The sequence below is a fragment of the Hypanus sabinus genome, chromosome 11, assembly GCF_030144855.1.
Source record: "Hypanus sabinus isolate sHypSab1 chromosome 11, sHypSab1.hap1, whole genome shotgun sequence".
Lineage (NCBI taxonomy): Eukaryota > Metazoa > Chordata > Chondrichthyes > Myliobatiformes > Dasyatidae > Hypanus > Hypanus sabinus.
The window spans coordinates 3178173-3193976 of NC_082716.1; the positions used below are offsets into that span (position 1 = coordinate 3178173).

Consider the following 15804-nt stretch of genomic DNA (forward strand, 5'->3'; position numbering starts at 1 on the left):
GGGTGTTGAAACCAGCTCCAACACTGTGCCGCAGTCTGTTCCTCTTTCAACTCAGGCAGACATCTCCCAGCAAAGGTGCTGGTAAAATGGATATTACTGAAGAAGGAGGCAAGACACCGATGGAATCAGGGAGAGAACATTCAGCCCGTTCTGTAAGTGCTGGTTGTCTGACAGAGCAGTGGTTAGTCTAGCACTTTACAGCCACAGTGTCTGGGGTTCAATTCTCAGCGCTGAGTTTGTATGTTCCCCCGATGACCACGTGGGTTTCCTCGGGGTGTCCAGTTTCCTCCCACACTCAAAAGATGTACAGGTTAGGGTTAGTAAGTTGTGGGCATGCTACAGTGGTGCTAGAAAGTTAGTGAACCCTGTAGAATTTTCTCTACTACTACTACTACATAAATATGACCTAAAATAACCATATAACAACTACAGCATGGAAACAGGCCACCTCGGTCCTTCTAGTCCGTGTCGACACTTACACTCACCCAGTCCCACTGGCCCACACTCAGCCCATTCCTTTTCTGTCCATATACCTATCCAATTTTACTTTAAATGGCAATACCGAACCTGCCTCTATCACTTCTACTGGAAGCTCGTTCCACACAGCAACCACTCTCTGAGTAAGGAAATTCACCCTTGTGTTACCCTTAAACTTTTGCCCGCTAACTATCAAATCATGTCCTCTTGTTTGAATTTCCCCTACTCTCAATGGAAAAAGCCTATCCACATCAACTCTATCTATCCCCCTCATAATTTTAATTACCTCTATCAAGTCCCCCCTCAACCTTCTATGCTCCAAAGAATAAAGACCTAACTTGTTCAGCCTTTCCCTGTAACTTAGGTGCTGAAACCCAGGTAACATTCTAGTAAATCTTCTCTGTACTCTCTCTATTTTGTTAATATCTTTCCTATAATTCGGTGACCAGAACTGTACACAATACTGCAAATTCGGCCTTACCAATGCCTTGTACAATTTTAACATTACATCCCAACTCCTATACTCAAAGCTCAGATTTATAAAGGCCAACATACCAAAGGCTTTCTTCACCACCCTATCTACATGAGACTCCACCTTCAGGGAACTATGCACCATTATTCCTAGATCACTCTGTTCTACTGTATTCCTCAATGCCCTACCATTTACCATGTATGTCCAATTTGGATTATTCCTACCAAAATGTAGCACCTCACACTTATCAGCATTAAACTCCATCTGCCATCATTCAGCCCACTCTTCTAACTGGCTCTTCTAACTAAAATGTGATCAGATCTTCACACACGTCCTAAACTTAGATGAAGAGAGCCCATTTAAATAAATAACACAAAAACATTATAGTTGTTCATTTATTTAGTGAGAAAAATGATCTAACATTACATGTATTTGTTGGAAAAAGTATGTGAGCCTCTGGGGTAATGACTTTTATGAAAGCTATTTGGAGTTAAGGTGTTCCAATCAATGAGATGAGATTGGAGGTTGGGTTCTTCTCGTAAAAGATCTGTTTATGTGCACCATGCCTCGATTAAAACGACTTTCAGAGGACCTTAGAAGAATTGCACAGATGCATGAAGCTGGAAAAGGCTACAAAAGCATTTCTAAAGACCTGAGTGTTCAGCAGTCCCCAGAAAGAGAAATTGTCTACAAATGGAGGAAATTCAGTACTGTTCCTATTCTCCCTAGGATGGGCATCCTGCAAAGATCACACCAATCAATGCTGAAGGAGGTGAAAAAAAATCCAAGGGTAACATCAAAGATCTCTAGAACTTGCTAAAGTCTCTGTTCATGCGTCCATTATAAGAGAAACACTGAACAAAAATGGTGATTCTGGAAGGACACCACAGAGGAAACAACTGCTCTCCAAAAATAAACATTGCTGCATGTCTCAAGTTTGCAGAAGACCACCTGGATGTTCCCTAGTGCTTCTGGGACAATGTTCTGTGGACAGATGAGACAAAAGTTGAACTTTTTGGCAGAAAACCACATTGCTGTGTTTGGAGGGAAAAGGGGACTGCACACCAACACCAAAACCTCATCCCAACTGTGAAGCACGGTGGAAGGAGCATCAAACTGCTTTGCTGCCTCAGGACCTGGACAGCTTGCAATCATTGAGGGAACAATGAATTCAAAATTATATTAAGACATTTTACAGGAGAACATCAGGGTAGCAGTATGTCACCTGAAGCTTAATAGAAGTTGGATAATGCAACAAGACAAGACAGAATGGTTTAAAAAGAAGAAACTTTGTGTTTTGGAATAGCTGAGGCAAAGTCCTGACCTTAACCCTATAGAAATGTGCAAGGAACTGAAGCAAGCAGTCCATGAAAGAAGGTCCACCAACATCCCAGAGTTGAAGCAGTTTTGAAAGGACAAAGGTTCCTCCAAACTGATGAGCAGGACTGATCAACAGTTACTGGAAAAGTTGGTTGAAGCTGAAGCATAAGGGGTCACATCAGGGATGGGTGCTTAGCCCACTGCTCTACTCTCTCTACACCCATGACTGTGTGGCTAGAAACACCTCAAATGTGCAGATGATACAAGGATTGTTGGCAGAATTTCAGATGGTCACAAGAGGGCATACAGGAGTGAGATATATCAACTAATTGAGGGGTGTCGCAGTAACAACCTGGCACTCAATGTCAGTAAGATCAAAGAACTGATTATGGTCTCCAGAAAGGGTAAGATGAGGGAACACACACCACTCCTCATAGAGAGATCAGAAGTGGAGAGAGTGAGCAGCTTCAAGTCCCTGGGTGTCAATATCTCTGAGGATCTACCCTGGGCCTAACAAATTGATGCAGCTACAAAGAAGGTGCAACAGCAGCTGTATTTCATTAGGGTGATTTGGTCTGTCACTAAAGAAAGAAGCTGCAGAGGGTTGTAAAACTAGTCAGCTCCATCTTGGATACTAGCTTACAAAGTACACAGCACATCTTCAGGGAGCGGTGTCTCAGAGGGGTAGCATCCATTATTAAAGACCTCCAGCACCCAGGGCATGCCCTTTTCTCACTGTTACCATCAGGTAGAAGGTACAGAAGCCTGAAGGCACACACTCAGCGATTCAGGAACAGCTTCTTCCCCTCTGCCATCCAATTCCTAAATGGACATTGAACCTGTGAACACTATCTCACTTTCATATATCTACTATTTCAGTTTTTACATGATTTTTAATCTATTCAATATAAATATACAGAAATTTATTTATTTATTTTCTGTTCTATACTATGTATTGCATTGAACTGTTGCTGCTAAGTTAACAAATTTCTCGACACATGCCGGTGATAATAAACCTGATTCTGATAAAGATACTCACAAATGTCTACAGACATGCTGTGGAGAGCATTCTAACTGGCTGCATTACCGTCTGGTATTCGGGGGGTGTACTGCACAGGATTGAAATAAGATGCAGAAAGTTGTAAACTCAGCCAGCTCCATCATGGGCACTAGGCTCCCCAGAATCCAGAACATCTTCAAGGAGTAGGTGCATCAAAAAACAGCATCCATCAATGAATCAGGACCCCCGTCACCCCGGACATGCTCTCTTCTCATTGCTACCATCAGGAAAGAGGTATAGGAGCCTGAAGTTTCTGGGAACAATTCGGAAGGCGTAGAATAGATACATCCCAAAGATGAAAAAGTATTTTAAAAGAAGGATGAGGCAACCATTGGTGACAATGGAAATCAAAGACAGCATAAAAGCAAAGCGGTGGGCATACATTATCGCAAAAATTAGTGGCAAACTCGAGGATTGGGAAGCTTTTAATAACCAACAGAAGGCAACTAAAAAGGCCATAAGCAGAGAAAACATGAAATATGAAAGGAAGGTAGCCATTAATATAAAAGGGCATAGCATAAGTTTTTCATGAGAGGGAGAGGGAGGGGAGAGGTAAGAAAGTTGAGAGTGGATATTGGACAGCTGGAAAATGATGCTGGAAGGAGAAATGGAGGGCAAAAAAATGGCTGAACTTCAAAGATTCAAAATCCCTCTAACTAAAGGGACGTAATTTAGAACAGAGATGAGGAGGAATTTCTTTAGCCAGAGGGTGGTGAATCTGTACATTTCACCGACTTTGACTATGTTTAAAGTGGAGGTTAATGGATTCATGATTAGTCAGGGTGTCCTTCCCTCTCACATAGTCCTATATATTTATATCATTAAAGGGCCTAAGAACTCGTACACGCCTCTAATATATCTGCCTCTACCACCAGCACGAGCAGCACATTCTACGCACTCCCAACCATTCTCTGTGTAAATCCTCCCTCAGACATCCCCCCAAACATCCCTCCAATCACATTGTTTAGCCATTTCCACCCTGAGAAAAGATTCTATCTGTCCACTCAATCTATCTTACCATCTTCTACATCTCAGTCAAGTCACCTCTCATCCTCCTTCACTGCAAAGAGAAAAGCCCCAGCTCGCTCAACCTTTCCTCGTAAGACATGCTCACTAATCCAGGCAGCAACCTGGTGGATCTCCTCTGCACCCTCTCTAATCCAGGCAGCACCCTGGTGAATCTCCTCTGCACCCTCTCTAATCCAGGCAGCACCCTGGTGAATCTCCTCTGCACCCTCTCTAATCCAGGCAGCACCCTGGTGAATCTCCTCTGCACCCTCACTAATCCAGGCAGCATCCTGGTCAATCTCCTCTGCACCCTCTCTAATCCAGGCAGCACACTGGTGAATCTCCTCTGCACCCTCTCTAATCCAGGCAGCACCCTGGTGAATCTCCTCTGCACCCTCTCTAATCCAGGCAGCATCCTGGTCAATCTCCTCTGCACCCTCTCTAATCCAGGCAGCATCCTGGTGAATCTCCTCTGCACCCTCTCTAATCCAGACAGCATCATGGTGAATCTCCTCTGCACCCTCTCTAATCCAGACAGCATCCTGGTGAATCTCCTCTGCACCCTCTCTAATCCAGACAGCATCATGGTGAATCTCCTCTGCACCCTCTCTAATCCAGACAGCATCCTGGTGAATCTCCTCTGCACCCTCTCTAATCCAGACAGCACCCTGGTGAATCTCCTCTGCACCCTCACTAATCCAGGCAGCACCCTGGTGAATCTCCTCTGCACCCTCTCTAATCCAGGCAGCACCCTGGTGAATCTCCTCTGCACCCTCTCTAATCCAGGCAGCATCCTGGTGAATCTCCTCTGCACCCTCTCTAATCCAGGCAGCACCCTGGTGAATCTCCTCTGCACCCTCTCTAATCCAGGCAGCACCCTGGTAAATCTCCTCTGCACCCTCTCTAATCCAGGCAGCATCCTGGTCAATTTCCTCTGCACCCTCTCTAATCCAGGCAGCATCCTGGTCAATCTCCTCTGCACCCTCTCTAATCCAGGCAGCATCCTGGTGAATCTCCTCTGCACCCTCTCTAATCCAGGCAGCATCCTGTTCAATCTCCTCTGCACCCTCTCTAATCCAGGCAGCATCCTGGTCAATCTCCTCTGCACCCTCTCTAATCCAGGCAGCATCCTGGTCAATCTCCTCTGCACTCTCTCTAATCCAGGCAGCATCCTGGTCAATCTCCTCTGCACCCTCTCTAATCCAGGCAGCATCCTGGTCAATCTCCTCTGCACCCTCTCTAATCCAGGCAGCATCCTGGTGAATCTCCTCTGCACCCTCTCTAATCCAGGCAGCACCCTGGTGAATCTCCTCTGCACCCTCTCTAATCCAGGCAGCTCCCTGGTAAATCTCCTCTGCACCCTCTCTAATCCAGGCAGCATCCTGGTCAATCTCCTCTGCACCCTCTCTAATCCAGGCAGCATCCTGGTGAATCTCCTCTGCACCCTCTCTAATCCAGGCAGCATCCTGGTGAATCTCCTCTGCACCCTCTCTAATCCAGGCAGCATCCTGGTCAATCTCCTCTGCACCCTCTCTAATCCAGGCAGCACCCTGGTGAATCTCCTCTGCACCCTCTCTAATCCAGGCAGCACCCTGGTAAATCTCCTCTGCACCCTCTCTAATCCAGGCAGCATCCTGGTGAATCTCCTCTGCACCCTCTCTAATCCAGGCAGCATCCTGGTGAATCTCCTCTGCACCCTCTCTAATCCAGGCAGCATCCTGGTGAATCTCCTCTGCACCCTCTCTAATCCAGGCAGCATCCTGGTCAATCTCCTCTGCACCCTCTCTAATCCAGGCAGCATCCTGGTCAATCTCCTCTGCACCCTCTCTAATCCAGGCAGCATCCTGGTGAATCTCCTCTGCACCCTCTCTAATCCAGGCAGCATCCTGGTCAATCTCCTCTGCACCCTCACTAATCCAGGCAGCATCCTGGTGAATCTCCTCTGCACCCTCTCGAAAGCTTCCACATCTTTCCTATAAGAGCGGCCCAGAACTGAACACAATACTCTATGTGGTCTAACCAGAACTTTATAGAATCGCAACATTACCTCACAGCTTATGAAATCAATCCCCTGACGAATGAAGGTCATTTCTCTGCACACCCTCTTAACCACACTTGGACAGCAATTTTCAGGAATCTGTGGAAGTGGACCTCAGGTTCCCTTTGTTCCTGCATATTGCTAAGAATCCTGCCAATAACCCTGTACTCTGCTATCAAGTTTGACCTACCAAAGTGAGTCACTTCACACTTCTCTGGGTTGAACTCCATCCGCCATTTCTCAGCCCAGCTCTGTTTCCCATCAATGTCCCATTGTAATCTACGACAATCTCCTACTCTATCCACAAGGCCATCAACCTTTGTGCCTATACGGATGTGATAGATGTTTATAACGTTGTAAGAGGCACAGACAGAGTTGACAGTTAGTCTTATTCCCTGGGTTGAAAGACCATAAGGCACAGGGGCAGAATTAGGCCATTCAGCCCATCAAGACTGCTTTGTTATTCCATCATGGCTGACTTATTATCTCTCTCAACCTATTCTAGGTCTGCTTGTATTTACTCTATTTATGCCTCATAATTCTCCTATGCTCTAGGTGATAAAAGTCCTAACCTATTCAATCTTTTCCTATAACTCGGGTCCTCAAGCCCTGGCAACATGCTTGTAAATTTTTTCTGCGCTCTTTCAATTTTATTTACATCTTTCCTGTAGGTAGGTGACCAAAACTGCACACAGTACTCCAAGTTAGGTCTCACCAATGTCTTAAACAAATTTAACATAACATTCCAACTCCTATACTCAGCACATTGATTTACAAAAGCCAATGTTCCAGAATAACCCTATCCACCTGTGGCACTGCTTTTAAGGGATTTTGGATCCGTATTCCCTGATCCCTTCATATTTTTCTCCTTGCCTAATTTAACCGGGAGGTCAGCATTGCCACTCTCCATCCCAGCTCTCTGAGGGGTGACACATACATGATGCACTGAGCACGCGTCCAGGATCACAGGAGCTGTCTGTCCACCCCGGTACCCGAGGCTCAGTCCCACCTACAGGGTATTCTGGTTCCACATTCCAAAGACATTCGAGCTGCCCAGCACAATCCTGTACAATTTCCCTGTATAAATGTACATGTGATAAAATAAAGCTAATCTTTAAGTGAAGAAGCTTCAATCACACTACTGACTTTTGCCCTGTGCATGGGGGATGACCCCTGGGTGTTGGGAGGTGAGTCACTCCCCACAGCAGCACCAAACCCTGACCTGCTGTGTGAACGCGAAGGTCGGTCTGATAAACATGCGCGCGCGCGTGCACACACACACACACACACACACACACACACAAACACACACACACACACACACACACACACACACACACACACACACACACACACACACACACACACACACACACACACACACACACATAGGGACTCACCGTAGCCAATCACTGCAATCACCCCGAAGATGACGAACCAGAAGAGAACGCCAGCGGTGAACCGTAGCAAGAGGATGAAGAACAAACTGACGATCATGGTGATGACCAGACCGCTGGGGACAAACACAGGGAGGTGACATTAAACCTAGCCTTACTAAATGTTAGGTCTTTGGCTGGCAAATCACTTTTAATTAATGACTTAATTATCAGGCACAGCCTTGATTTTACATACCTAACAGAGATGGGCTAGACCACAACAACAGTGCAGGAGTTCTTATTGAATCAGCTCCTCCTAAGTTCAGTTTTGTAAGTGGGACCAGGATAAAGAAACGAAGGGGAGGAATAACCGGTCTGTTTAAAATTCTTATCAGTGTCAGCAGATATCACCGGGAACATTTGCATCTTTTCAATATCTTGCTCTTCAGTTGAAATCCTTCCGTCATGCTTTATTTTTAACTATATACAGGTCACCAAATTATTGTGCAACCTTTTTTGATGACTTTGCTGAATTACTGTCTTGTTTGACTGGGTAGTCACTATTGGTGATTTTAATATTCATGCTGATAACTCCAAGGCCAGTCGTGCTAATGAACTGTTCTGCAGCTAAGACAATTGTGGGCTGACACAGCATGTGACAGGGCCCACACATAGAAAGGGCCACACCCTTGACCTACTCATTTCCAAATGTCTTAAACCTCTGAGGTTGTGATAATGATATTGTTCTTTCAGATAATTTCTGTGTTTTCTTCAAAATTACGGCCTCTATTCACTAACGCTCAAACAGAGGTAATCACAAAATGGTCTATCACTGAAAACACCAAGGTACTTTTTACACAGACCTTTTCTCCCACACCTACCTTTTCCCCAACCTCTGTCAATGATCTTGCAGACCATCTCAACTCTAAAATTACAGATGTTATTGATGCAATCACCCCTTCAAAGTTAAATGTAGTTTCTGGGAAGGAAAAAGCACCATGGAGAAAAACCTCGCTGGTTAGACTCCAAAAATGAGTGTTGAAAAGTTCAACGCAGATGTTGAAAAACAAAACTCCAGGTCCATTAAGACAGGTATAAAGAAAATCTTCACGTCTACAACTTGGAGTTGAGACGTGCGAGACAGTCCTGCTTCTCTGATACTAGAAACAAAAACAGGCAATAACGCATGTGCCTTATAATGTGTAATTGAGAGGCCCACACACCGTCCTATATCAGCAGTACCTGAACTTCTATCCATAGACTCACCTTGCCTTCCTTTCTCACTGACAAAATTCTGAAGACTAGACATACTGTCAGTGCCTCTGAGTCAGGTCAGAAGTCACTCACCTAGTACTAATATAGTTGAGATGACACAATTCAAGCCTATTGACTATAAAACTTTCGAAGAAATTGTGCTACACCTGCAATCCTCCTCCTGTCCCCTTTACATTTTACCTACAACATTTAAAAAAAAGTTTTTAGTTGCATAATGCCAGACATTATGGAAATAGTCAACACTTCTCTTCCATTATGGTGGAACATTGGCTGATCGGCAGAAAACAGAGAGTGAGAATTAAGGGATTCTGTTCTGGCCGGCTGCCAGTTACCAGTGGAGCTCTACAGGAGTCAGGGTTGGGGCCGCTGCTTTTTACGATGTATGTCAATGAGTTGGATTTGTGGCTAAGTTTGCCACTGATACAAAGATAGGTGGAGGAGTGGGTATTGTTGAGGAAACAGAGAGCCTGTAGAGAGACTTAGATAGTTTAGGGAAATGGGCAAAGAAGTGGCAATTGAAATACCATGTTGGGAAGTGTATGGTCATGCGTTTGGTGGAAGAAATAAACAGGCAGACTATTATTTAGATGAGGAGAGATTTCAAAATGCAGAGATGCAAAGGGACTTGGCAATCCTTGTGCAGGATACCCTAAAGGTTAACCTCCAGGTTGATTTGGTTGTGAAGAAGGTGAATGCAATGTTGGCATTCATTTCTCGAGGTATAGAATATAAGAGCAGGGATGTGATGTTGAGGCTGTACAGGGCACTTGTGAGACCACACTTGGAGTATTGTGTGCAGTTTTGGCCTCCTTATTTTAGAAAGGATATACTGACATTGGAGAGAGTTCAGAGAAAATTCACGAGAATGATTCCAGGAATGAAAGGGTCACCGTATGAGGAACGTCTGGCAGCTCTTGGACTGTACACCCTTGAGTTCAGGAGAATGAGGGGGGATCTCATAGAAACATTCTGAATGTTAAAAGGCCTGAACAGATTAGATATTCAAAGTTATTTCCCAAGGTAGGGAGTTTAGGACAAGAGGGCATGACTTCAGGATTGAAGGACATCCATTTAGAAAAGAGATGTGGAGAAATTACTTTAGTCAGAGAGTGGTAAATCTGTGGAATTTGTTGCCACGAGCAGCTATGGTGGCCAAGCCATTGGGTACATTTAAAGCAAAGATAGATAGGTTCTTGATTAGCCAGGTTCTTGACTAACCAAAGGGTATGGGGAGAAGGCAGGGGTGTGGGGATGACTGGAAGAATTAGATTAGCCTGTGATTGAATGGCAGAGCAGACTTGATGGGTCAAATGGCCTACTTCTGCTCCTATATCTTATGGTCTTATCATGCTGCTTCCCAAAAGCCCTGAAAACTGCAGTTATTAAGCCTCTTTTAGAAAAGAACAGCCTAGATGCCTCAGTAATTAACAACTACAGGCCAATATCAAACTTACCATGTTTAAGTAAAATCATTGAAAAGTTTATTTATCAGCAACTTAACAGCTTTTTGGCACTAAGCAACGATACGGATGTTTTCCAGCCTGGATTTCGACACCATCTTAACACTTAGACTGCACTGGTTTTAAATGACATCCGCTTAACCATTATGATGGTAAAATTTCAGGTTTGGTTTTACAGGATCTCAGTGCTGCCTCTGACACAGTTGATCATGGCATATTACTGGACAGACTGGAAAACTTTGTGCAGTCCGCAGTCCTAAAGTGGTTAAGATTGTATTTACAGGATAGGGTCTATTTTGTATTGATTGGTAGCTGCATACCTTACTGAACAAAAATGACACGCAGAGAGACTCAAGGGTCCATACTAGGGCCTCCTCTGTTTAACATATATATTCTCTCTTTAGCTCAAATCATGGGAAGCAACAAAATATCTAATCACAACAAAGAGACCATCTTCAGATGCTGGAAATCCAAGCAACACGTACAAAATGCTGGAGGAACTCAGCAGGCCAGGCATCAATGGAAAAGAGTACAGTCAACGTTTCGGTCCAAGAACCTGATTTTCCCAAACCCCTTGCAATATTGAAGTCCCCATTAAAATTGTGGCATTTACCCTTATTACATGTCCTTTCCAGCTCCCTTTGCAATCACAGCCCCACATCTTGGTTACTATTTGGAGGCCTATATATGATTCCCATAATGTCTTTTTCACCCTCGCAATTTTTTAATTACACCCACAAAGATTCAACATTCCCTGACCCTATGTCACCTCTTTCTAAAGATCTCTTATCACACCACTGCCTACGCCTTCCTGCCTGTCCTCTCGACACAAATTACATTCTTTGATATTAAGCTTCCAACTATGGCCTTCTTTCAGCCACAACTCAGTGATACCCATAATATCATACCAATGAATCTGCAATTGATTGATTCACCCACCTTATTCTGAATGCTTCACACATTTAAATCCAGCAGTCCTATATTCAATCTTCCCTAAATCCGTCAGTCCTACATTCTTCGCCTTTTTGGATTTTGACTCTGTGGTACAACTTCAGTCTTAGTCCTGCCTGAATTTGTACCCAATCGTTGTCTTGTCCTTTCTTACATTCATGTTACATCCATCATCTACTTGTAAATCTGCTGCTCTATCATACTGGCTTCCAACCCCTGCCATATTAGCTTAAACCACTCCCAATAGCTCTAGTAAATCTGCCTGCAAGAATATTTGTCCCCCTCAGATTCATCTAACTGTACTGCACTCTCTCAGTACTTTTTAATTATAAAAATATATTCACTAACAACTCCACCCTGGACAGTCCCAAGCCTGTGAAAGGAGGAGGTTTGGGCATGGGGCTAGATTCCCTATGCTGCAAAAACTCAGCTACAGAAACACCAACAGAAGCTCCACAGATTCATCCCTGGGAGTGGATCTTTGAAGATGGGCTACACCTGGGGTATCTTAAATGATTGGCCTAAGACAGAGGCCTCTGGTGAGACGCTTTCAATGGGCTATGTGATGGGCTGAAGTTGGTAAGTAAGTTATTCACTAACAAATGAGCTTTGTCACCTCCTCAAAGAATTCAATCAGGGGCATGACCCGCCCTCCACAGGTTCTGAGACTAAGCTTCCTCAAATGTTTGTAAATCCTCTTTCTGAGAATCTTCTCCAATAATTTGCCCACCACTGAAGTAAGACTTAATGGCTCATGATTCCCACAAATATAACGTTCACTGTAAAGGTTCTCACTTTCTTGAACGTCATCCTCCAGTCATCTGGTTCCATTGCTGTGGTCAGTGAGGACGTAGATTTCATCATCACAAGTGCAACAATCTCTCCCCTTTTCCCCATAGTAACCTGGAGTATATCCCATCTGGCCCCAGCATCTTATCTATTCTAATGTTTATCAAAAGTTCTAGCACAATTTCTTTCTTAACATCAACATGTTCCAGTCTGTTTCACACTGTCCTTACAATCATCGAGGTCGCTGTCACTGGTGAATACTGAGTGACTGAGGAAAAGGATTTATTTAAGGACCTCCCCTACCTCCAGGCAAGTGTTTCCTCTACTATGCCTGATCACTCGCTCTAGCCATCCTCCTGTTCTTCATTCCAAAATGTTAGGGAAGCTCCTTTCTTCCTCTTATAAGACTATAAGATATAGGAGCAGAAGTAGGCCATTCAGCCCATCAAGCCTGCTCCGCCATTCAATCATGGGCTGATCCAATTCCAGTTATTCCCACTCCCCTGCCTTCTCCCCATACCCTTTGATGCCCTGGCTAATCAAGAACCTATCTAACTCTGCCTTAAATACACCCAATGGCTTGGCCTCTACAGCCACTCATTGCAACAAATTACACAGATTTACCACCCTCTGACTAAAGTAATTTCTCCGGATCTCAGTTCTAAAAGGACGTCCTTCAATCCTGAAGTCGTGCCCTCTTGTCCTAGAATCCCCTATCACGGGAAATAACTTTGCCATATCTAATCTGTTCAGGCCTTTTAACATTTGGAATGTTTCTATGAGAAACCCCCCTCATTCTCCTGAACTCCAGGGAATACATCAAGTCCTTTGTCAGTCCTGACAAAGGGTCTCGGCCCAAAACGTTGACTGCTTCTTTCAACAGATGCTGCCCGACCTGCTGAGTTCATCCAGTTTTTGTAAGTCTTAATACATCCCAAGAGCTGCCAGATGTTCCTCACAGTAACCCTTTCATTCCCGGAATCATTCTCGTGAATCTTCTCTGTACCATCTCCAATGTTAGTATATCATTTCTAAAACAGGGAGCCCAAAACTGCACACAATACTCCCAAGTGTAGTCTCACGAGTGCCTTATAGCCTCAACATCACATCCCTGCTCTTATATTCTATACCTCTAGAAATGAATGCCAATATTGCATTCGCTTTCTTCACAACAGACTCAACCTGGAAGTTAACCTTTAGGGTATTTTGCCAAAGGACTCCCAAATCCCTTTGCATCCCTGCATTTTGAATTTCTTCCACCAAAGTGCATGACCATACACTTTCCAACATTGTATTTCATTTGCCGCTTCTTTGCCCATTCCTCTAAACTATCTAAGTCTCTCTGCAGGTTCTCTGTTTCCTCAACACTACCCGCTCCTTCACCTATGTTTGTATCATCGGCAAATTTAGCCACAAATCCATTAATCCCATAGTCCAAATCACTGACCTACATCGTAAAAAGCAGCGGTCCCAACACCAACTCCTGTGGAACTCCACTGGTAACCAGCAGCCAGCCAGAATAGGATCCCTTTATTCCCACTCTCTGCTTTCTGCCGACCAGCCAATGCTCCACCCATGCTAGTAACTTCCCTGTAATTCCATGGGCTCTTATCTTGCTAAGCAGCCTCACGTGCAGCACCTTCTCAAAGGCCTTCTGAAAATCCAGGTTCACCATGTCTACTGCATCTCCTTTGTCTACTCTGCTTGTAATTTCCTCAAAGAATTATAATAGGTTTGTCCAGCAGGATTTTCCTTTCAGGAAACGATGCTGGCTTTGGCCTATCTTGTAATGTGCCTCCATAATCTCATCCCTAACAATCTATTCCAACAACTTCCCAACCACTGATATCAGGCTAACAGGTCTACAGTTTCCTTTCTGCTGCCTCCCACCCTTCTTAAATAGTGGAGTAACATTTGCAATTTTCCAGTCATTCGGTACAATGCCAGAATCTGTCGATTCTTGAAAGATCATCGTTAACGCCTCTGCAATCTCTCCAGCTACTTCCTTCAGAACCCAAGGGTGCATTCCATCAGGTCCAGGAGATTTATCCACCCTCAGACCATTGAGCTTCCTGAGCATCTTGACGAGATGTCACACATCTCTTATCAACCATGGTTCCTCCACCCTACCATCCTTTCCCAGTCACAACTTCCACGTTTCCATTGTGCATTTCCCAGGTGTATATTCCCAGTTTATTCTCCCAAGTTTCTAATAGCACCATAATTCTCACTCCACCAATTAAATACTTTCCCATACTGTCTGCTCCTAGTAATGATCAGGGAATTATGGTCACTGCCTCCAAAGTTCCCCACCAAGAGATCTGACACCTGACCCAGTTCATTGCCTTGTTCCAGATCCAGTATGGCCACTCCTTTAGTCACCCTGTCTACATATTGTATCAGGAATCTTTCCTGGACACACCTAGGCTAGCAAATTCCATCCCATCTAAACTTTTTGTATTGGGGAGGTGCCAATCAATATTAGGGAAGTTAAAGATCCCCATGACAACCACCCTGCAGTTTTCCAAAATCTGCCTCCTGTTCTGTTCCTCAGTGTCTCTGTGGCTATTGGGGGATTCTGCAGATACTCCCAACAGAGTGATTCCTGTTTCCAACTTCCATCTGCACTGACTCAGTAGATAATCACTCCATGACATCCTCCCTTTCTGCAGTAGTGATATTCTCCCTCACTCCCCACCTCTTCCACCTTCCTCCCTGTCCTTTAACCCAGAATATATTCCTGGCATTGTGACAGACAAGTCTCCGTAACAGCCACAAAGTCGCACTTCCATATACCGACCCACCCTTCTTCCTGGTGCTTTCTGGCCACTGTTCACAGAAGTCCCCTGTTGTGTCCATAGACAATGTGTGCACCATCTCTATCCCTCCCACAGTGTGACTCTCCCTCTGTACCACCCGCTCACAGTGTGACCCTTCCACAGTACCACCCCTCCCAGTGACCCTCCCTCAGTACCATCCCTCCCACAGTGTGACTCTCCCTCAGTATCGTCCCCACAGTGTGACCCTCCTTCAGCACTACCCCTCCCACAGTGTGATCCTCCCTCAGTAACACCCCTCCCACAGTGTGACCCTCCCTCAGTACCCCCCCACATTGTGACTCTCCCTCAGTACCACCCCTCCCACAGTGTGACCCTCCCTCAGTACCACCCCTCCCAGTGACCCTCCCTCAGTACCATCCCTCCCACAGTGTGACTCTCCCTCAGTATCGTCCCCACAGTGTGACCCTCCTTCAGCACCACCCCTCCCACAGTGTGATCCTCCCTCAGTAACACCCCTCCCACAGTGTGACCCTCCCTCAGTACCCCCCCCACATTGTGACTCTCCCTCAGTACCACCCCTCCCACATTGTGACTCTCCCTCAGTATCGTCCCCACAGTGTGACCCTCCTTCAGCACCACCCCTCCCACAGTGTGATCCTCCCTCAGTAACACCCCTCCCACAGTGTGACCCTCCTTCAGTACCCCCCCACATTGTGACTCTCCCTCAGTACCACCCCTCCCACAGTGTGACCCTCCCTCAGTACCACCCCTCCCACAGTGTGACCCTCCCTCAGTACC

General features: G+C 45.2%; 1 protein-coding gene across 4 annotated transcripts in view; it reads right to left on the bottom strand.

Moving 5' to 3' along the window:
* LOC132401658 (choline transporter-like protein 5) overlaps positions 1–15804 on the bottom strand; it is a 201084-nt gene that overhangs the window by 49436 nt on the left and 135844 nt on the right. For all 4 annotated transcript variants that reach the window (XM_059983694.1, XM_059983696.1, XM_059983697.1 and 1 more), the window contains one exon: positions 7776–7888. In XM_059983694.1, coding sequence (XP_059839677.1) covers positions 7776–7888 — 113 coding nt within the window. The remainder of the gene's footprint in view (positions 1–7775; positions 7889–15804) is intronic.